Source organism: Podarcis vaucheri (genome assembly GCF_965113315.1).
Source record: "Podarcis vaucheri genome assembly, chromosome: 6".
In the NCBI taxonomy this organism is placed as follows: Eukaryota; Metazoa; Chordata; class Lepidosauria; order Squamata; family Lacertidae; genus Podarcis; species Podarcis vaucheri.
In genome coordinates this window covers 103,755,724-103,778,589 of record NC_138764.1, presented here as the reverse complement: position 1 = coordinate 103,778,589, position 22,866 = coordinate 103,755,724, and the positions used below count along the sequence as shown (strand labels likewise).

The 22,866-nt window shown below is 50.5% G+C and overlaps 1 protein-coding gene across 2 annotated transcripts; it reads left to right on the top strand.

The window, feature by feature from the left end:
* The first annotated feature begins 1,665 nt into the window (after positions 1–1,665).
* On the top strand, positions 1,666–21,365 carry NSFL1C (NSFL1 cofactor). 2 transcript variants are annotated; one of them, XM_082226349.1, is made up of 9 exons: positions 1,666–1,824; positions 5,038–5,135; positions 8,915–8,989; positions 11,811–11,976; positions 12,794–12,886; positions 14,531–14,640; positions 14,816–14,953; positions 19,028–19,192; positions 19,721–21,365. In XM_082226349.1, exons 1-9 carry the CDS (start codon positions 1,723–1,725, stop codon positions 19,881–19,883), a joined length of 1,110 nt encoding a protein of 369 aa, XP_082082475.1. In that variant the 5' UTR covers positions 1,666–1,722; the 3' UTR covers positions 19,884–21,365. The 2 variants fall into 2 exon arrangements, with proteins under 2 accessions (XP_082082475.1, XP_082082474.1); XM_082226348.1 differs by having other exon boundaries at positions 12,767–12,886.
* The last annotated feature ends 1,501 nt before the right edge of the window (positions 21,366–22,866 follow it).

The window sequence follows — 22,866 nt, the reverse complement described above, 5'->3', positions numbered from 1 at the left end:
TCTTACAGAACTTTAATGCAAATCTATCTCCGAATGGGGGACTGATACGGACTGAGGGGGGGGTGCCTATTCCCCCCCTTCTTTTGGCTGTCCGAGGCGATGACCTCAGGGGTGCCATCGCACACCCACCCTCGAACCCCCTTCACCGTTGCACAAGCACCACACTTTTCCCAGACCTTTTCCCGAGCGAAATAAGCTCGAATATATATATATTCCCTATCCTTTCCTATGCCTATCTGCGCTCCATACTTAGAATGAGTAGACCGAGTGTTTCTCTTCTCCGCTTATTCCTATGGCCGCGCTTTGGCCAATCACAGCCATGCATTCGTCCTGCAGAAGCTAGCTCAGGGAGCTCTTGCACGCCTCATTTAACCTCCTGACGAGCTACTGACGGCCCCCCACGGCGAGAACAATAGAACCGAAACTCCCGACCTCGTAAAACTGTCAAACCCTTGTTACAATGTATCCATTTCTACAAGAATGGATACATTCTGCTTCCGCTTTTGATCTAGGCTACGGAACAGGTTGAAAGTTATCAGAACCTTTCAAAATTCATATAAAATCAACCACAGCTCCAATTTTCTCGCTCTTGGTGTCATTTGACTCAGTTTCCCCAGGACTCCATGATGCTGCCCGACTCCATAATCCCCGAGACGGCAAGTCACGTACACAGGAACTCTTTAATCCCATCAGATCGTTCTGCCCAGCCCTTCCTCCAGGCAATACCAGGTGGCAGACGGTGCATATCAGTAACCCATTGTCCCACCGCCACCGGTACTCATGAAATGTATATTTGTGTATGACCCTCGCTCTGCATATTCCCCCTCCCTTCCCTCAAATGTAAATTAGTGTAACCCCACCTTTCTCTGAGATATTCATGACGTGTGTAACGTATTCATGATGTAACCCATGAAACCCAACCTTCCCATAATGTATTCATGACGTTTCGCGCACTGTGTTATGGGACTTGGAGGGAACTTTTAAAAGTCTATGTCGCCCCATCCTCGGGGTTCAATCTCGCTTTGAACCTATTGCGCAATAAACTTGGATCTTCGCATTTTGCTCCTGCGTCCGGCTGAGCTTCCTTTTCTTCCGCTAGAATCCACGGACTTGGTCCGACTGGCTGGGTGGCAGGGTAAATACGCACCCAGATTTTCCCTAACACTACTGTAACAGTATTCTTTAAAAAACGCACTGCATCTGTTTCTTACAGGGTGGGCGAGCGGCTTTACAACGCTGCCTATTTGTCCATGTAGCCCTGTATTGTCAACTCTGACTGGCAGCAGCTCAACAGGCTCGCGCCTTCTGAGCGCTTCCCGGCTGCTGCTGTTTTTGGCGGGTGGGATTCAATCGCATGCAGGCAAAACCAGGTTGCGCAACCAGTGTCGATCTGCACCACGAACCCGAAGTTTTGCAAGGAAGAAAGTGACCGGTAAATTCCCTGTAAAGCGCCCTCGACTTGCAATGAGCGCCCGTTATGGAAACAGCGAACGTCGCCATTTCCGCAGCCGCGCCGGCAGGGGGCGCTCTGCGAGCTTTTTTTTAAAAAAAAAATTCATTCGTTCGTTTCCACCCGGAGCGGTTTGAGCGTTGCCACGAGCGAGGCGGAACGAAAGGCTTCCCTCGCCCCGAGGGCGGAAGTGAGGCAGGAAGCCGGAAGCTGAGCTCCGAGGCGGCTGCGGCGGCCGGGCCGGAGCGCTTTGGCGGTTGCACCGGGGCAAGATGGCGGATCGGGAGGAGGCGCTGAGGGAGTTCGTGGCCGTGACCGGGGCCGAGGAGGAGCGAGCGCGCTTCTTCCTGGAGTCGGCGGGCGGGGATCTGCAGGTAACCCTCGGCCGGGGAGGGGGCGCCCCTCGCTTCCCGGGGGGGGAGAAGAAGGGGGGGGAAAGAGCAGCAGCGCCTCTCCCCCTTTCTCCTCTGAACACCCGAATGGGCCGCCTGGACTCTCTCCCTTCTCTCCTCTCCTGTCTTCCCCCATTTCCTCTCCCCCTCACCACTGCCCTCCTTCTTTCCCCCTGCCCCTCCCTCCTGCCCCCTCTTTTCCTCTCCCCTCTATCCTGCCCCCCTCCCCATTTCCTCTCCTCCTCCCCACTGCCCTCCCTCTCTCTCCCGCCCCCTTTTCCTCCCATCTGCCCTCCCTCTTTCCCCCTACTCCTCCTTCACTCTTTTCCTCCCCTCCCTCCTTTTCCCCTCCCCCTCCCTGCCCCACACCCCTCCCCCTTTTCCTCTCCCTCTCACTACTGCCCTCCCCCTTTCCTCTCTCCTGCCCTCCCTCTCTCCCCCTCCCCATCTTCCCCCACCCCCTTTTCCTTCCCCCTCCCACCTGCCCTCCCTCTTTTCCTCCCCTCCTTCCTTTCCCCCTCCCCCTCTCTCCTGCCCCACCCCCTATTTCCTCTCCCCCTCACCACTGCCCTCCCCTTTTCCTCTCCTGCCCTCTCTCTTTCCCCCTGCCCTCCCCTCCTCTCTCTTTTCTCCCCCCTTCTCCCTCCACCACTTGCCCCATATAACTCCACACACAGCTGTTCTGCCCTGGACAATGGTCCTAGTATAGAAATGCTCCCCTCCCCCTGTGGCCCCCCTCCTGTGGTCCCTCCCCCCACCTTCCTTGGCCTCTAGGACTGCCTTTCTTTCCTCCCTCCATGCAGCACTGCCTAATCTGCGGAACTCGCCTCTGCTGGTGTCCACCAGCCTGGGTGGCTTGGGAAAGAGGACTGAATCCATGGAGGCAGGAATGCTTGTGGGTGCCAGTCACTGGAAAGTGTGGGAGAGTTGCTCTTGTGATAAGAGTCCCGCCTTCAGGTTTTGCAAAAAAGGGGGGGCATCTGTTTGGCCTCTGTGAGAACAGGATCCTGGGCCATTGGGTCTAATCCAGCAGACTCTTCTTATCTTCTTGGTTTGTTAAGGGTACTGCTGAGAGCTGATGAGAGACACCCGTTCCTCTCACAGAGCTACGATTCCCAGAATGATTTAACAATCCATTTTTCTTTACTGGGGTGCTGGATTAGATGGGCTCTATTTGGTCTGATCCAGCAGGCTCTTGAGTTCTCCTCCTTTCTCCTTCATCCTCTTCTTCATGACACATCTTTCTTCTTCCCCCATACAAAACTTTATTCTCCCATACAATATCTTCCTTCTTGTAGCAAAGTCGTTCCCTCCCGCACACTCAAGGGTCAAGACTTTTGAGTGTGTAAGATGTTACCTTATTCTTTTGGCTTAGCTTCACCTTTGCTAACCTAGTGCCCTCCATATGTTTTGGGCTATGATTGCCATCAGCATGCAGGCTGCTGTGGCTGATGGGAGTTGTAGTGCAGTTGTAGTTCAGAACTTCTGGATGGCACTAGATGGTTGAAGGCTGGCTTAGCTCTTGCCAGTGGGCTCCATTCTGCTAAAGAAGCCACAGTTTTTTGACTTGCTATGCAGTAGGATGGAGAGAAGACCTCATTGCTGCCCCTTTGTAGCCTGTCATTGTTCTTTCTTTGCTTTTTTAGAATGCTGGCTGGAAGTTGCAAGTAAATTTCTATCCCTCTTTAAAAAAAGTTCATCTTCCAGAATCCAGGTACCTTAACCAGTAGCTCCCAAATAGTGGGTCAGGAGGACCCAAGGAAAAAATATTAAATCAGTGGAAGAAAGAAAATGTATTAGCGGAAAAGCTCTTTCTTTAATTGTTGGAAGGGAGACTGATTTTTAGTTTTCCTACTAAATAGTCAAGTAATCTGGTGTTAGGGACAGCTGGAGATGTAATACTTTGATCAGCTCAACAATTACAGCTAGGCAACTTGTGCTTCAAGTAGAACTGGTTTCCCACCTACAGCACTTTGGCTTCCAAGAAGATCCAGACTGTTCCAATTATGAAGGTGCCGCAGGCTGAGAAAGTCACAGGCTAACTGCCGGCATACTGTTTCAAACACCCATTCTGGAGCTTCCATATATTTTAGCAAGATTATAAATTTGACATTTATAGCGCAGAACAGTCTTGCTTATGAGCCCATAAACTTCAGTTTGCCCATCGGCATCCGTGTTCCACTACACTGTTTGAACCCTGGGATTGGCAAGGTATTTGCCCAGAAGGAATGGCCTCTGGTGAACAGGCACCTGGTGTTTTTCAGTAAAAGTGTAATAATTTGGCACTTAATGGAGAACAGTTCCAAGTGTCTCTCTGAGAGGAGCTCTCTTTCCAATGCTTTAGGGCTACTTGACATGTTACAGCAGGTAAACGACAATTTCCCTTGCATGAACATGTTGCCAGGTAGGAATTCTGTGTGCCATGTTCCCGTATTGCATGGTGTCTTGGAATACAACATTACCGTATTTTTTGCTCTATAAGACACACTTTTCCCCTCCTAAAAAGGAAGGGGAAATGTGTGTGTGTCTTATGGAGTGAATGCAGGCGGGAGGCTCTGCTCAGTGCTCCCTTTAAAGAGCCACGTGGAGCGCGTGTGTGGCTCTTGGGGGCTTTTTCCCGAGGAGGGAGATGGGCTGCCCTTCTCCCTCCTCGAGGAAAAGCCCCCAAGAGCCACACACATACTCCGCACGCTCTTTAAAGGGAACGCGGCTCTTTGGGGAGCCGTCTGCCTTAGCCGCACACAGCCTCTTCCAGGCAGGGGGAGCCTTCATCCCGCTGCCCGGGAGAGGCTGCGCGCGGCTATCCCATATGCCAGGAAAGCAAGAGGCTATCCCAGAGGCCAGATCCTTCTTGCTGTTCTGGCTTCTGGGATTCATAATATTTTTCCCCTTGTTTTCCTCCTCCAAAAACTAGGTGCGTCTTATGGTCTGGCGCGTCTTATAGAGCAAAAAATATGGTATATTTTAATCAGATTCCATACTTGCTGGCTGGGGCTGATGGGAATTGCAGCAGTGAGAAGGTTGGAGGGCACCACAAACTTACCCAGGTCAAGGGAGTTTTCTGTACTTCCCCACCTACTTGGCGTGGTATATGGTACAGAAGTCATCACAAGGTTATTGACAGTTGTCTTCTCCTTGGGTGGCACGAAGCAATGGAGCTTGCTCTCAGAAACAGCTGTGTGTCCCTCCTTTCAGATTGCCCTGGCCAGTTTCTATGAAGATGGAGGTGACGAAGACATCATCACGCTCCCACAGCCAGCTCCCAGCTCTGTTACCCGAGGCACTGCACCCAGGTGAGGTCATCTTTGAGCATGTCTATATTGCGAGCTGGTGTGCAACTGCCAGAACTTCCTTCCCGCACAGGAACCCTGGGAAGTGTAACTTGCTGGGGAGGCCATGAGAACATCCTGTTAGGGATCTCTAGCGTTCGTGGAACTCCAGTTCCCACCTGCACCGCACTCTGGGTCTGTTGGGCAATGGGGGTAAGCCCACAATGTGTAATCTAGGCATGCCTCTCAAGTCCTTTTTATTCTTGGGGAGGTTTCAGCACGGCAAAAAGGGTTGTAAAAACAGTTCCCTTTTGTGTTGGAGCCGAGGAAGAAGCAGCAGCAGCGCTCTTTCCTTGTGTGCATGCGTTTTGTAGAATATTTTCTACTTTCCCACTATGGCTGCAGCCTTCCCCAACCTGGTGCCTGCCGGATGCCGAGGCTGCTCTGTTGGATGTGGGGAATATGTGGGGCACATATTCTGACATGCAGAAGGCCCCAGATTTAGTCCTACGCACCCCCAGTTAACAGGATCTAATCTGCTGAGTCTGGGAAAAGCCTGTGCTCAGTGGGCCAACACTTTTCTCTTGAGGATGACTAATCATGACCTGCTTAGGAGGGATTGCAGTGTGGGGATTTAAAAAAAAAATGTTACTGCCACATAATTTGGTTGGCTGCTGTTACAATTTGCATCCTCATCGTGTCAACTATTGTGTGTTAAACTGGGCGGAGGGAGGAATGGGGTCGTGGAAACCGATTTTCCAGTGCTTCTCGCGAAAAGATCTGGCGTGGACTCAGGTGCAGAAAGCAGAGCAAACAGCAACATTTTGGGCTATCGGCCTGACCTGCTTTCACATTCCTGCTTAGTCATGCAGTCACTGAGAGAGAGAGTTTGAGCATGCTCAGTTGTCCCCCTCTCTAGTCCAGGTGTATTGTGAATTTCACATTCTTGAGGAAAGAAAGAACGAGGTAAAGGATTGCATTAGTATCCACCATGAGCCTTTGGAGCATAGCAGGCCATCTGCTAGAGTTGGGTGATACCTGGTTTTCAACTTCTTGATATATCGCCAGCTACACATCACGATATGCTGATATATCACAAAGTCTGAAATAAGGATGGAGCCACGTAGAGGCATTGGCTGGCTTCACAGTTTTTCCCTCATTGTGATTTTTGCATAGCACACACATCGTGATTCGTAATATATTACCAGTTCAGAAACTGTGAAACCATTATCACGATACGGACTTGAAACCAGTTTTGAGCGATACATCGCCCAGCACTAACACACGTCATGATTTGCGATATATTGCCAGATTAAAAACCTATGAAACCGTTATCACAATATGGTCTTCAAACTGGTTCCGGACACTATATTGATATATCACCCAGCCCTACCTGCAGTTTTCGGATTGTCTTCGGACGTTTTGACTTTCAGGAGTGCTTAGAATGCCTTGAAAGTGCGGTGCGAATTGGGGTGGTGGGGTTCAGGCACCCGAACTACAAACTCAGGAAAATGATGCTTGCTAGAAGACGATGGTCCTTTGCTTGGTGAGCAAAATTGTGGCTCCTCCTCTTTCCACCTAAAACCAGTTCCCAGCCCTCTGCCACACTATACTGTGACCAAGGAGCACAGCCTGAGGAGGCCAGGGCGCCACATGGTCCTATGCATGGAAATGTGGATCCCTAGGGTGCCACCAGCCTCCATGAAGCTGCCAGTTGTGTCCTGCTACTTGGAGCCACCCTCTGGAGTGCCATGCAAGGCGGCTCCATTTTGCCTGAGTGCAAGGAGGCGGGGAGGGAGAAGAGAAAGAAGCGAAGGCGCTGCCTGGCAGGCAGGATGCCCTGCTGGCGTCTCTGGCTCTCATGGCAGTTGTGCTGCGGAGGGAGAGAGTGGGCTGCCTGGTTGGGCGCTTAGAATCATATAATCTTAGAGTTGGAAGGGATCCAATGGTCATCTAGTCCAACCCCGTGCACTTGGAAGTGAGCGATGCTGGCTGCGGCCTGGGGGCGAGTGCGATACGTTGCCTGCCTCCAAATTCTGAAATCGCTCCTGCGATTTGAACTTTAAACCACTTTCGTGCAACGTACCCCCTTTACTCCCCCCAGAGATGCAAAGTGCCCCTAAGGGTACTTGGGATTGTTAGGGTTTTTATCCACCCGTGCTGCTCAGCAAGTAGCAGTAGGTTGTTTATATCATGTGAGTGTCTGAGAGCGTGAGATAGGAAGTCTCAGTACTGTTGGAGAGATGAGTGTCACTTCTGTGTGTGATGCTGTTCTGTGCTGCTGCTGAGAGAGCACAGACATGCTGATGGATTCTTTGTATATAGACTGTAAATAAATAAAGTACTGTATTTTTCGCTCCATAGGGCGCACTGGACCATAGGGCGCACCCAGTTTTTAGGGGGGGAAATCAAGAAAAATAATCTTATTCCCCCCCCCAGCCCCAAAGAGCAGCGTACAGGATGCGCGCAACCTCTCCTTGCCGGAGGGATTGTGCGCGGCTATGCCACAAGCCAAGGAAGCCAGCAGGATCCATCCCGCTGGCTGCTTCGGCTTCCTCTTTAGCCCCACGCAACCTCTCCCTCCCGAGAGAAGCTGCGTGGGGCCAAAGAAGCCATAGCCACGTGCAGCCTCTCCCTGTTGGAGGGGCTGTGCGTGGCTATCCCTGAAGCCTGGAGAGCGAGAGGGGTCGGTGCGCACCGACAGCTCTCGCTCTCCAGCCTTCAGCGAAAGCAACGCAAAGCCTTCGGAGCGCGGAGGGAGCGCTCCCTCTGCGCTTCGGAGGCTTAGCGTTGCTATCGCTGAAGCCAAGGAGCCTGCATTCGCTCCATAGGACGCACACACATTTCCCCTCAATTTTTGGAGGGGAAAAAGTTTGTCCTATAGAGCAAAAAATACGGTAGTTTAGAGCTACTGATTGTCTCTTTCTTCTGCTATGAGATGCTTATTGCCGGTCTCTCTGGACTGAGGAAGATTTACAGCCAGAGAGCGACCACAGGTGAGACACCCCAGTATCTTGGGAAGGTGGTGGCCTTCCCAGGCGTTTTTCCAACAGGGATAAGAGCAAAACCTGCCCTCCTGTCAATGGGGTGGTGGGATGGCCTGTCCTTTACTGGCAGGAATCCATCAGGTCTGTCAGAGCTCACAAAAATGTGCTGTACTCCTTTGGTGTGGGGCATCAGTCCTTGCAAGATGGGAGATCATCCCTTATACCGCACTGTCCTTAACAATGTTTGGCATTTTAGTAATCAGTTGTCATAAACATGGAGATGCGAAGGCCTGGGAGGAAACACCTGGGAAAAAATGGGGGAAGGGTACCAGGGAAAATTTGGGGGATCCCAGTTTTTCCATATTTTTGTACTAACTAGACCGGGGTCAGCAACCTTTTTCAGCCGTGGGCCGGTCCACCATCCCTCAGACCATGTGGTGGGCTGGACTATATTTTTGGGGGTGGGGGGATGAACGAATTCCTATGTCCCACAAATAACCCAGAGATGCATTTTAAATAAAAGGACACATTCTACTCATGTAAAAACACGCTGATTCCCGGACCATCCGCGGGTCAGATTGAGAAAGCAATTGGGCCGCATCCGGCCCACGGGCCTTAGGTTGCTTACCCCTGAACTAGACCATCACATCTCTAGCAAGCTGCTCTCTATTAAAAAAATGTATCCTTTGGGCACCCGGTTCGCCTTCCACTCCTTGTCGTTCTGTGCTCCTCGTTAATGCTCAGTGCTGTTGGTGCTGCAGGTGCATCAGAGGAACATGGGGCGGACTCATATTGTGTCTCCTTTTGTCTCGCCAGTGACCACAGGGTGACGTCATTCCGAGACCTGGTCCATGCTCAGGAGGAGGAGGAAGAGGAGGAGGAAGGACAAAGGTTTGTTGCTGTTTGAATGCCTGACTCCCCCCCCCCCCTGATTTATCGGGAAGGGAGGAGTTGGGGTGGAAAAAGTCCCTCTGGAAACGTTTTTTTTTTTGCAGGCCCAGGCTTCTATGGAAATGTCTGCGTTGGGTGGGGGGGGGGCTCTCTGTTGAGGCAGCTGTTGGGAGTCCTGCCCTTGGAGGGCATGACCTCTCCTGCCATTGTTCGAAGCACTTTCATTCCAGAATCTTGCATAGTAAGTGGTCTTTCTTCCCAGGGGGAGGAGCAGGCGAGTGTATTGTTACCCTGACATGAACAGGGCTGTGTTTGCTCTGTGCCAATAGATAAATAGAAACTCTCCACCAAGCAAGGCCTGAGTCTGTGGCTTGTATGAATTGCACACCTTTCTTTCTTTCTTTCTTTCTTTCTTTCTTTCTTTCTTTCTTATTGAATAGCTTGTTCTTCTACTATTTGTGCAATTTATCCTTGTATTGCTAGTTATAAGGAAGAGCGGAGACAGCTTTGCAGGGCATTGCAGCCTCTGGGGTTCTTGATCAGCTCCCCTTCTTTGACTTCTCACTGCACATTGACCACACAATTTCAAGTATATCTTATTTATTTATGTCATGAAATTCATACGCTGCTTGTAAAGAAACATTAAAGCCGTTTACAAAAAACTATAAGGCAAAATTATCAGTAAGGAAAAATAACAACAATAAGGCTTTCGGAAAATTAAAACAACAATAGACTTAAATGCAGATTAAAACTTGCATCAACTATCTTGGTAACGTGAGGTCTAGGAGCATGGCCTTGAAAAGAAAAGAGAGCTCACATTCCCAGGAAGTTAAATTGAGTGATAAGTTATGTGACTTTTCTGCAGTCACAGCACATTCTCAGCCATGGACATATCTGAGAATCCCTGTGATGTGTATGTTAGGAAATGTACAGCTCCCACAGTAAAGCAATGAAAGGGAGGCACAGTCCAGGGCGTTACAAGAGCCCTCGCAGATCAGACACACAGAGTTATTTAAACTACTGTGCTACACATCATAGGCATAGTCAGTAAGGGAAATGTGGGCGTTGGGGCACATAAAGCCAATGCATAATTTTCAGGATTGTCTTGTAGCAGAATGAATGAATGAAGAAAGCATTTACAGAAAGTTTAGAGCAGGGTTTCCCAGGGTCTCCAGCTGTTTTTGGACTACAATTCCCATCATCCTTGACCACTGGTCCTGCTAGCTAGGGATGATGGGAGTTGTAGTCCAAAAAAGAGCTGGAGACCCAAGTCTGGGAGTGTTCAAAGCTCTTGACATACCTAGTCCTATAAGGTTGGGGTGTGTGAAGCTGAGAGAGTTCCCTTGCGCAAGTGGAAATCCTTGCAATGACAGGATGTGCAAACTGGAAACCACCCAAGGCTCCTAAATTGTCTCATGCCCAGGGAACTCCTCTCTCCTTTTGCCAAAGCTGCCTTTCTGTGTGTGGCCGATGATTTATATACCGTAGATTCTGGCGTATAAGAAGACTTTTTAACCCTGGAAAAGGTTAAAAAGTCGGGGGTCGTCTTATACGCCGGGTATGGGTGGCGGGCTCCGCGCTGGGAGAAAGCTTTCTTCCGGCACAGAGCGGAGCCCCTCGCCCGCTGCTGCTGCTGCCCAGCATGTAAGACTGGGCTTGTAAGACGAACGCCCAAATTGCGGCTGCCAATTTGGGGGGTCATCTAATACGCCCAGTCGCCTAATACGCCAGAATCTACGGTAATCGAGAGGAGGCTCCTGGTAAATCTGAAAGGTCACATGGGCAGATTGGATAAATGGTGTTGGCCAGCCTATTGGGCAGGTGTGCCTGAAGTCCAATCCACAAGTGCTGTGCTAGCTGGCATTACATTATATCTGCAGCCTGTTCTCCCTCCACTTTTGGAGGCCACATGCTTCTGAATGCCAGTTGCTAAGAATCGCAGGTGGGGAGAGTTGCTTTTGCAGTGAGGTCCTGCTTCTGGCCAGCTGCCCGTTGGGGCTTCTGGTTGGCCACCGTGGGAACAGGATATGGCACATAGCTGCAGGGCTCTTGGCCTTGCCTCTGTTGTCTGCTCAGCCAGGCCAGCAGAACGGTGAAGAAAGGCCGGCTGGCGCAGAGACCTGACTCAGGGATGGGGAACCTGCGGCCTTTCCAAAAGTTGTTAAGACTCCCAACTGCCAGCAGAATGGCCCAGCGGTCAGGGTTGAGAGGAGTTGCAGTCCAGCATCCCATGGGCCGCAAATTCCCCCTCCTCAGCCTCACATCTGTGCTACCCAGTCAGGTACTCCTGCTAGTGTTCAGCTGATCTGCAAACATTACTGCCCATGCCACTCTGGCCCCAATGCTGCAAGCCAGCTAGCCAGAGAGTAAGAATTGCAAATGTGTATTTTTTTACTTCCTTCTTACAACCTGTTTCTTAGGTTGACATTGGGGTGAGTGTGTGTGTGTGTGCACGCGCTTAACCCAGTTTGAGAACAGGACTTGCTTTGGCTACAGGAGAGAGTTGAAATTATTATTATTATTTAAATTTCCATACTGCCCTTCACCTGAAGATCACAGAGTGGTTTACAATATAAAAACACAAAAATACATACTATAATAGCAAACAAAAGCAATAATACTCCCCATCTCTTTCACACACACACAATTTAAAGGATCAAAGATTGTTTTAATTAGCCAAAGGCCTGGGATAAAAGGAATGTTTTTGCCTGGCATCAAAAGATATGTAACAAAATTAGCAAACATGTTTGAGCACAGATGTGCACACTTGCCCCAGCCTTCAATGGAGAGGTGTAATCTTGGGGGCCTGTTGTCTCTTCAGATTTTACGCTGGGGGCTCTGAGCGAAGCGGGCAGCAGATTGTTGGACCTCCGAGGAAGAAGAGCCCCAATGAGCTGGTTGAGGACTTGTTCCGAGGGGCCAAAGAGCATGGAGCTGTGGCTGTCGACAGAGCAGCCAAGAGCCCTGGGGAAGGCAGCAGGCCAAAAGTGAGCACACCCGGGGGGGGGGATTCTGTTTAGACGAAATGTGCAGAAGGGGTCGTGTAAAGCAAGGCTGTGGTTGGCGCAGAAGTGAGACAGAGGGAGGGACTTGAATGAGGCCAGAAAGCAGCATGGATGAAGGCATGGGGAGGCGAGGAGCAGTAAGGACCGATAGTCAGGGAGGTGGAGCATAAAGCAGGGAGGAGTGTTGGAGGAGAAGTGGAAAAAAGTGAGGGCTGGAAGCTTCAAGTAGATGGAGAGTGCAAGAACGAGCCAGTGTGGACTCTCAGGGAAGGGAGATAAAGCAATCTCCAGGGCTTGAGAAAGATGGACTTAGCTGAGACATTCTCATCGCACTGAAAGTAGCTGTCAGCAGCATCTTCCCTCTTAAAGGCAGCTGCAGCCAGTCTCCTGTAGCCCCTTCCCTGTGGATGTTGTTCATGCAGAACTGCCTCCCTCCCCAAAAAAACTCACCCTAAAAGGAGGGCTGGCAAAATCCCACTCCACACTCACATGCCTAAATGCTTGATTCAGACGCTTGCTGATCTGAACGCTTCTCCTTTCCCTGCACAAAACCGTTGTTTAGTGGGGAAATGATAATGGCGCATTGGGTTTATTTAAAGGACGATGGATTAAGTTAGATACTGATATGGGTTGTGTGTGTCAGCCCTCAAACTATCTGGCCTGCCCATCCTTGGAATTTTTAGCGGAGGGGAAGCGAGAAGTATTTGCCAGGGCCGCCGAATGGAGGTTGAGATCAGAGATGACCCATCTGCTTTTCCCCTGCTTTTTCCAGGCCTCACAGTTCCTTTCTCTCTCGCAGCCCTTTGCAGGTGGAGGGTACCGCCTGGGAGCTGCTCCCGAGGAGGAGTCTGCTTATGTTGCCCCAGAGATGAGGCAGAACGCTGCCCAGGATGTGAGTATTGCTAGGAGTAGGACTAGAGGTAGTGAGATCTGGCCAGATCCTCCTTTCTCCCATCCAGGGTTCAGTTCCTGGCTTGCTTTCTCTGGCACCTCCAGGATAGATATCTCTAGGATCAGAGATCTAGGAAAGGCCTCACTCTGCCCCCGAGTCCATAGAGAGCTGCTGCTGCTGCTCAGCATAGATCAGGCATGCCCAAAGTCCGTTTTGGGGGCCTAATCCCGCCCGCTGGTCGGTTTAATCTGGCCCCTGTGGCAGCTTATTTCCTGGGGTAAAACTCAAAAAAACTTCAACCCTAAAAAAACTCAACTTTGGGGTAAAATCATAAAAAAGCTGAACAACTTCAAACTTCAATCCTAAAAAAAGGTTAATAATTTGGTCGGCCCTCACAGCCCTTCACTTCATCAAATCTGGGCTCTTTGAAAAAAGTTTGGACACCACTAGCATATATGATGTGGAACCAGCTTTTTTTTTTTTTTTGCCAACCAGGCTCCTTCCGGGTGCATCAAACTATAATTCCCACCAACCCCAGCCAGCAAGGGGCTGATGGGAGTTGTAGTCCAAAACATCTGGCAGGAACCAGATTGGGAGAGCTGAAACAGACCAATGATCTGTCTAGATATAAGGCAGCTTCATATGTCCAGCCACACATTGCATACAAGGATATATGTTAGTGAAGGAGCGTCTCCACCCCCATGGTTCTGTCCGGACACTGAAGTCCAGCGCCGAGGGCCTTCTGGCGGTTCCCTCACTGCGAGAGGCCAAGTTACAGGGAACCAGGCACAGGGCCTTCTCGGTAGTGGCGCCCGCCCTGTGGAACGCCCTCCCATCAGATGTCAAAGCGATAAACAACTACCTGACATTCTGAAGGCAGCCCTGTTCAGGGAAGTTTTTAATATGTGACATTTTAGTGTATTTTTCATCTTTGTTGGAAGCCGCCCAGAGTGGCTGGGGAAACCCAGCCAGATGGGCGGGGTACAAATAATAAATTATTATTATTATTATTATTATTATTATTATTATTATTATTATTAAGTTTTAATTTATATATTTTTAAACAGTTGCTATATTTGTATTGTCCCTGCTATACCTAACTGCAAATCCAAATGTATCACTATCATGTTTTATGACTTCCTTGATATTGTATGTGGGCTGGAACTGGTCTGTGACCGAAATAATAAATTCATCATCATATAAAACCCCTGGCACCGGCTGCTTCAGAGGAGAGAGGGTGGATCGGAGCTGCGAGGTTGTGAAAGGTGGGTGTCTGAGACCCTTTCTCTTCACGCTGCTCCGAATAGCTCCATCAAGCTGCTTTCCGCCCTGCAGGGCTCCATGTGTGTTGAGCCCAAGACAGGCAGGGTGAGTTGAAGCCATTTGCACGTGGCCGAGAAAGAGTTCCACATCCATCTCCCTTGCTAGCTCTCTCCTCCAGCAACATTGCAAAGGCACCAGGTTAGAGAAGCCGGGCTTCCAGGGCAGCAGCTCTGGCAGGGCAAGAAGGATGAGGAAGGGCTGCAATTTCTGCAGCCCGGCATGGCAACCTCACTCCCTGGTTTGAACGGGCGCAGATGTGCAGCGGTGTGGCTTCCTGGGAGAGGCACCCTGCAGGTGGTGGAAAGACTTTTGATTTTGCAGGTGCACGTGGTCCTGAAGCTGTGGAAGAGTGGGTTCAGCCTGGACAGCGGAGAGCTGAGGAGCTACCAAGACCCATCCAACTCCCAGTTCCTGGAATCCATCCGCAGAGGGTAATGGCGGTGCTCTGGGATGTGGGCCAGTGTTTGGTAACTGGCTGCACCAGACATCTAATTCCCTGGGATGCTGTACTCTGCAGAACGCTCCCTCGCTCCATCTTACCGCAGAGAAAGGTAAGGCTGGCTGGTCCTTTTTCTTGAGTTGCCTCCTTCTGTTTTCCCTTGTCAGGGAGGTTCCTGTGGAGCTTCGCCGGTTGGCCCGTGGCGGACAGGTCAACTTGGACTTGGAGGACCACCGCGATGAGGATTTCACAAAACCCAGAGGTGCCTTCAGGGCTTTCACCGGGGAAGGACAGAAACTGGGCAGGTGAGGTGTCAGCATTTGAGCATTTCCTTCTTGCCCGTTTTCTCTTTTGCACAAAGTCCCAGCTGCCTCTAGTCTTCATTGAGAGAAGCACCCAAGTAAAGCTTCAAAAGGAAATTAAAGCACAGTAAGACATTAAAAACTTCCCCATGCAAGGCTGCCTTCAGGTAATGATTATAATAGTAATTATTATGTATAACAAGTGCTGTGGAACCTTGGTTGTCGAACATAATCCGTTCCAGAAGACCGTTCGACTTCCAAAACGTTCAACAACCAAAGGGCTGTCAGCAGTTTCTATGGTGAAAATTGAAAAACACGCCATTCGGCTTCCGAGGTGTGTTCAAAAACGGAAGCAATTACTTCCGGGTTTTCGGCATTCAGGTTCTGAAACGTTCTGCTTCCAAGACGCTCAAAAACCAAGGTTCCACTGTATTAATATTATTAATACACCGCCCATCTGGCTGGGTTTCCCCAGCCACTCTGTGCGGCATCCAGCAGAATAGTAAAAATACAATAATTCATCAAACATTAAAAACTTCCCTAAACAGGGCTGCCTTCAGGTGTCTTCTAAAAGTCAGATAGTTGTTTATCTCCTTGACATCTGCCCTCTGCCTGGTTCCCTGTAGCTTCATTTCTCACAGTGAGGGAACCGCCAGAAGGCCCTCAGAGCTGGACCTCAGTGTCCGGGCTGAACGATGGGGGTGGAGATGCTCCTTCAGGTATACTGGGCTGAAACCATTTAGGTCTTTAAAAGGTCAGCACCAACACTTTGAATTGTGCTCGGAAACCTCCTGGGATCCAGTGTAGGTCTTTTAGAACCAGTGTTATATGGCCCCGGCAGCTGCTCCCAGTCACCAGTCATGTACATCATTCCTCCTTCCTTCTCCTGCAGCAATTCTGCTGCCCTTGCTTTAATAGTAAAATCTCAGATTCTATAAATATTCAAATAAGGCCAAACTGCCTAGTTTCTCTCTGCTTGTTCAGTCTACTTGTAATACGATCTGGAATGTTGAATTTAGTAGTGAACGGCCTAAGCGCTGCATTGCAAACTGGGCATCAGCTGTGGAGGCCTGTACCAGAAATACACCAGGTCAGGCAGGGAGTGAGATAATCCCATTTTAGATTCCTGTTGCTTCTGTCTTCTTGGCAGAAATTGCTTCCTCATCCCTGCATCCCCAGTGTGGTGTAGTGGTTAAGAGCGGTGGACTCGTAATCTGGGGAACCAAGTTCGCGTCTCCGCTCTTCCACATGCAGCTGCTGGGTGACCTTGGGCCAGTCACACTTCTTTGACGTCTCTCAGCCTCACTCACCTCACAGAGTGTTTGTTGTGGGGTAGGAAGGGAAAGGAGAATGTTAGCCGCTTTGAGACTCCTTCGGGTAGTGATAAAGCGGGATATCAAATCCAAAACTCTTCTTCTTCTCTTCTCTTCTCTTCTTTGCTGATTAGTCTGCTGCATGCTGCTGTTAACCAGGCCAGCAACTTCTGATCCTGAAAATTTCATGGGTGAATGTTGCAGTTAGCAAATTTATAAGCGGAACCAGGTGCATAATGCGCATTTCTTTTACTTTGGAATTTTGCCCACCTGTCCTCAAGCCAGCATTTGAAATACTTCGCTGATTAAGGTTGCCGTGCAGTCCAAATTTAACATGGAGTAAAGCCCCGCCGAAACAAGTTGGCTGACTTCCAAGTAAATGCATTTTGGCACTTCTCCCACAGCAAACTGCAATTGTTTCCAGCTTTCAGTGGCTAACTGCACTTTTCAGTGGTTAGAATGTTTGCGGACGTTGTTAACATAGTTGTAGCTTAGCTTCCTGGGGTGGGAGGTGTTGCGGCTGCGACTTGCCCTTGGAGTGCAGGATTTATTCTCCAGAGTAGAATTAGGCGGAGAGTTTGCAAGCCGTCCAGACAGGCCAATTATTTGAATCTTCATCTTCTGTGTGCAAACCCCAACAATTCTGCCTTCAAACAGCCCAGTTGTCTTCTTGGCTTGTTCTCCCCCCACGGCCCTTCTTGTTGTTTGGTTTTGTTTTTAATTAAATTTCTATTTCGCCCTTCATCCAATGATCACATTTTCTTAAACTGTGGATGAAATAGTATGGCTACGGATGCTGATGTTGAAGGATACAACCCCCCCCCCCCTTTTTAATTGTTTTTATTAAAAGATTTTCTTGGGTAGCAAAAGTACATACATCGTCTCTATTTTCAGATCATTTTCCCAAGTCCTTTATACAGATCAGTTATATTCGATGTGAGACATTAATGTTGTATATGGTATAAAGTTGGGGGGGGGGAGAGTTGGGGAGATGGGGCAGAAAGGAGTAGTAACCTTTCATTCTTTTCCATAGTGTATGTGCAAGTTGTTTGTGTCAGCGTCATGTGGGTAGGTTTGATTGACACAGTTTCTTTTTAAATACATCCTGTATCCTCTGTTTCATTACAAAGATTGTTGCACAAGGAAAGGAAATCCAGGGCCAGATTTTGGTCCAGTCCGGTGGCTCTCTTAGAGTACAGTGGTACCTCTGTTTGCGAATGGGATCCGTTCCGGAGACCCATTCGCAACATGAAAAGAACGCAACCCGCAGTGGCACGTCTGCGCACACGCGGTTGCGATTTGCTGGGAGCTGGGGGCACTGTTATACAGTGGTTCCGCTCCTTCCTCCTGGGCCGTGTTCAGAAAGTGGTGGTGGGGGATGAGTGTTCAGACGCCTGGGCTCTCACTTGTGGGGTGCCTCAGGGTTCTGTCCTCTCCCCCATGCTTTTCAACATCTACATGCGGCCGCTGGGAGAGATCATCAGGAGGTTTGGGCTGGGTGTTCATCAGTATGCGGATGACACCCAGCTCTACCTCTCTTTTAAATCAGAACCAGTGAAGGCGGTGAAGGTCCTGTGTGAGTGTCTGGAGGCGGTTGGAGGATGGATGGCGGCTAACAGATTGAGGTTGAATCCTGACAAGACAGAAGTACTGTTTTTGGGGGACAGGAGGCGGGCAGGTGTGGAGGATTCCCTGGTCCTGAAGGGGTAACTGTGCCCCTGAAGGACCAGGTGCGCAGCCTGGGAGTCATTTTGGACTCACAGCTGTCCATGGAGGCACACGTCAAATCTGTGTCCAGGGCAGCTGTTTACCAGCTCCATCTGGTACGTAGGCTGAGACCCTATCTGCCTGCGGACTGTCTCGCCAGAGTGGTGCATGCTCTGGTTATCTCCCGCTTGGACTACTGCAATGCGCTCTACGTGGGGCTACCTTTGAAGGTGACTCGGAAACTACAACTAATCCAGAATGCGGCAGCTAGACTGGTGACTGGGAGCGGCCGCCGAGACCATATAACACCGGTCTTGAAAGACCTGCATTGGCTCCCAGTACGTTTCCGAGCACAATTCAAAGTGTTGGTGCTGACCTTTAAAGCCCTAAACGGCCTCGGTCCAGTATACCTGAAGGAGCGTCTCCACCCCCATCAGTCTGCCCGGACGCTGAGGTCCAGCGCCGAGGGCCTTCTGGTGGTTCCCTCATTGCGAGAGGCAAAGCTACAGGGAACCAGGCAGAGGGCCTTCTCGGTAGTGGCGCCCGCCCTGTGGAACGCCCTTCCAGCAGATGTCAAAGCGATAAACAACTACCTGACATTCAGGAGACATCTTAAGGCAGCCCTGTTCAGGGAAGTTTTTAACGTGTGATATTTTACTGTATTTTTGGTTTTTATGGAAGCCGCCCAGAGTGGCTGGGGAGGCCCAGCCAGATGGGCGGGGTATAAATAATAAATTATTATTATTATTATTATTGCCGCTTCTGTGCATGCACGTGACGTCTTTGTGCGCTTCTGCGCATGTGTGAGTGGCAAAACCTGGAAATAACCCTTTCTTTAGTTTCACCTGGTTCATAAATGGTTTTGACCAGTCTCGTTTTGCTTGGGTCTCCGAACCCAAATTTCAAAGGTTGATAAGTCTTCTGAAGCTGCTCCTTTATGTCCACCGAGTAACTGTGTACAGTTGCCAGGTTTATTGTCACGGGGGCCTGCATCTGTCTTGCCCAAACCCGCCACCTGCTCCACAGTGCAAACCTCTCCTCCCTCCTCCTTCCTCAGCACTGCCCCCCAGGTGATGGGCACAGGCTCCCCGTCGCAGCAAGCAGAAAACGAAGCCAAAGCCAGCTCCTCCATCACCATCGACGAGTCAGAGCCCACCACCAGCATCCAGATCCGGCTGGCGGACGGGGGGCGGCTGGTCCAGAAATTCAACCACAGTCACAGGTACCGGGGCAGAGCTTGCTGCCAGAGGGCGTTACAAATATGGGAACCTGCCTGGCATTGGTGGGTGGGTGGGTGGGAAGCCGGAAGAGGTCCAGCGCTGTGATGGCTTGTGAATGCTCTTCGCAAGAAATGCCTCTGCTCACTCAGAGATACATATATACAGTCTTTATTTTACATATGTACAGGCAGCACATCATGCATCTGAATCCTCCGGCTCAGATTCTGGGAGTGGCTTATGCCGTCTCCTTCTCCAACAGAAAAGGCGGGGAAGTTTCACATGATGCCTCTCCTCCCCCCCCTTAACCCTCTCCTTTCCCTGGCAGACAGAACAGGCATTGCCTCACTGTCTGTGCCAGAACTTCCTGAGCGGTGCTGAGGCTCTGGTTCAACATCTGAGAGCCGTCCCGCCTCCTGGCTTTCTCCTCTTTCCTCAATCGTCACTTCCTGCCCCCCTCCCTCTGCCTGTTCCTGCTCCTCCCCTGCATTCTCTGGCAATACCACGACAAACGCACCTCGTTTTTCTTGCAGGATCCGCGATGTCCGACTCTTCATAGCGGACGCCAGGCCTGCCATGGCCGCCACAAGCTTTGTCCTCATGACCACTTTCCCCAACAAAGAGCTGACAGATGAGGACCAGACCCTGAAGGAAGCCAACCTACTGAATGCCGTCATCGTCCAGAGGTTAATATAAGGGAACCTGCCCGATGGTTGCCCGCCCAGGCCCTATAGCCTCCTACGGGGCAACTCTCCGGGCGGGAAGGGCAGCCTCACGGCCGCCTCGTAGTGCTGGGTTCGAAGCTCTTGCGTTGGACTCTTTAGTTGCGTTTCCCACTGTTTTGTTTTCTTTGTGCTGATCCATGGACTTTAAAAATAATAAGAATAATAATAATTAAAACCAAACACAAACTTTTTCAAAGGAGCAGCAGCTACCTGTTGTGCCTGCCACACACTCCCCCCTGGATCACTTATGGGGCAGAAAGGAGAGGTAAGGTTCAAAGGCTTCCTCCCTTCATTCCAGCTCCAGGGGTGGTAGCAGCTACAGGATCCGTCGGTGTATTAAATAAAGTGGACCCCCAAACTGGGGGGCTCCCTTCTGTGTTGCCAACCAAGTCTGTAGGGTATTTCTGTCTTGCATTTGGGTAAAAGCTGTGGGCATTAGGAGGAATCCAGACCTTCCCTCCTCAAATAATCTAGCGTCCCATCTCTAGCACAATCTTGCCATCTACTCTTCTGTTCCTCCAGGCTCTCTCACAGCACCGCAAAGAGCAGAGAGGTCCCTCCAAAGTTTCTTTCCGCCCATATCCTGAAAACGAGCCACTCTTAAGTGAGGGGTCTCCGAGTGCAAAGCCTGGGATGGGTGGCCCTTGGGTAACCCCCCCCCCTCTTTCCGGCGTGCTAAATAAAAGGAAGGGCTCGTAAAAAAGAGGAGACCCACGTTTTGATCAGGATTTGAAGCCTCTTAGGTGGGGGAACGGTTTGGCTTGGAGTGTGTGACTTCATACTTCCTGAAGATCAGCATGGCTGCAATCTGTCACTCATCTCAGTTTTGAATCCAGGGCTGTCGTCCCCACCTTCTTCTGTTTTTTTAAGAAAATAATTCGTCAGCTGCCTCCCACTGTTCCTCATTCTGTCTCATCTGCCTTTGTTCTTTCTCAGGTCTTTCTTAGGAAGGTCTCTCCCTTGATAACACAGCAGTCTTTGCCTTTCTGGGTCCCTCCACCCGATCCAAAACATCTGGTTGGCCCCAGGTAGGCAAAGGCTGTGACGCCGAGTGCCCCAGGGAACACACAATTTCTCCTCAATGGAAAGGGGCGTGTGCGGGAAAGTTTGGCGCAGGACGAATGCTTCCATGCCTGCGAGCCTGCTCTCAGCTCTGCTCCTCAGCTGCGGGGTGTCCTTGAGCTGACATCCTCTGCATGGTCCCTCCTCTGTCAGGTGACGGAGAGCAGCCACTCCACGGGAGCAGGGCTTGAGGAAAAGGAAGCCTTGGATCCAGGCCGGTCTGTCCTGCCAGCCACTTGGGTATCGGTTATCCTGCACCAGAAAGTTCAGACATGGGCATTCCCCACCAGCCACCCCTCATGGCTAATTGAATCCACACCGGATGTTGACAGTGAATTCTGTAAATTATTGTGACAAGTGTGTGAGCATTAAAAATCCAAGCTGAACCCGGGACGACGTTTGCTCCTTTCTGTCGCGGTGTGGAATAGCCTCCGGTTTTGCAGGCAGCGTCTGTGAGGATGGGGGTTGGCGCAGGCAGCAGGGAGCTCACCTTGGTTAGCAATGTGTAGCCCAGGGGTCAGCAAAGCATGCCTGGGTCAGTTCACTGCCGCGGAGCTCTCTCCATGGGCCAGATGCGTGAGTGCGCACGCCTGCGATTATTGGCATCTGTGTCTGCGCAGACGCGATTTCCGTTGCCGCAGAAACAAGTCCCCCTGCCGCACTGCGCCGGTTTAGCGCAGCTCAGTTTGGGGGCAGCTCGTGGGCCAGTACAATGACCCCCATGGGCCGTTTGTGGCCCATGCGCCTTAGGTTGCCGACCCCTGGTCTAGCCCCTGCCCGCCACAATTGGAGCTGTGCTACTCAGCTGCGGTTGTGGGATCGCAGTCCCTCTAGGTAGAATGGGTTGCAGTCTTTGCAAGGGAGTCGTTACAAGATGCAGGAACATTCAAAAACCCCATTTCTGCTTCCAGAGTGGTAGGACACCGCTCTGCCGCTGCTGCTGCAGTGGTGGTCCAGGACTGAGTTATAGCAGGCACAATAATCTTACAGGACGGGACTCCTGCACAGGCAAATGTCCCCATTCACTTCATGGGGGCGGGGGAGCTGCTTCCAGTGGAGGAAGGAACAGGGAAGGGCTCTTGCAACAGCCCTGGGTACAGGGCGGGGCAGTTTGGCAGTGGACGTTTCGTACGTATGGGGGCTGACTTCCGGAGCTGACTTCAGAAGAGAGTCGTCTGTTGGCTGGTTCCCTAGCTCAGCAAAGTGCTTGGCAGCCCTTGGTTGTCGCACAGGTTATTTTTATTATTTGTTAAATTTATATACCGTCCTTCATCCAAAGATCTCGAGGTGGTTCACAAGATGAAAGTGCAGGATAAAAGCACAAAATAAATAGCTCAAAACAAAACAACGACCCCAGCCCACTCGCAAACACATTTAAAAGGCCGTGGAATATTAATCAGCCCAAGGCCGGGTTGAAGAGAAACATTTTTGCCTGGTGCATAAAGATGTATAATGAAGGCACCAGGCAAGTGTATCTGGGGAGAGCATCCCACAAACAGAGCCACTGCAGAAAAGGCCCTGTTGTGTTGCTGCCCTCCGGACCTCTCATAGAGGAGGCACACAAAGAACGGCCTCAGATGATGAGGACTGGGGCAATGTGCTTGTGGAATTTGAATACAGTGGTGCCTCGCAAGACGAAATTAATTTGTTCTGCGAGTTTTTTCGTCTTGCAAATTTTTCGTCTTGCGAAGCACGGTCAAGTCGCAACTGCACCTCTTCAAGCGGTTTTAAGAAAAAGGAAACAAACTTGCAAGACGTTTTTGTCTTGCGAAGCAAGCCCATAGGGAAATTCGTCTTGCGAAGCAACTCAAAAAACGAAAAACTCTTTCGTCTTGCAAGTTTTTCGTCTTCCGAGGCATTCGTCTTGCGAGGTACCACTGTAAAGAAGTTCT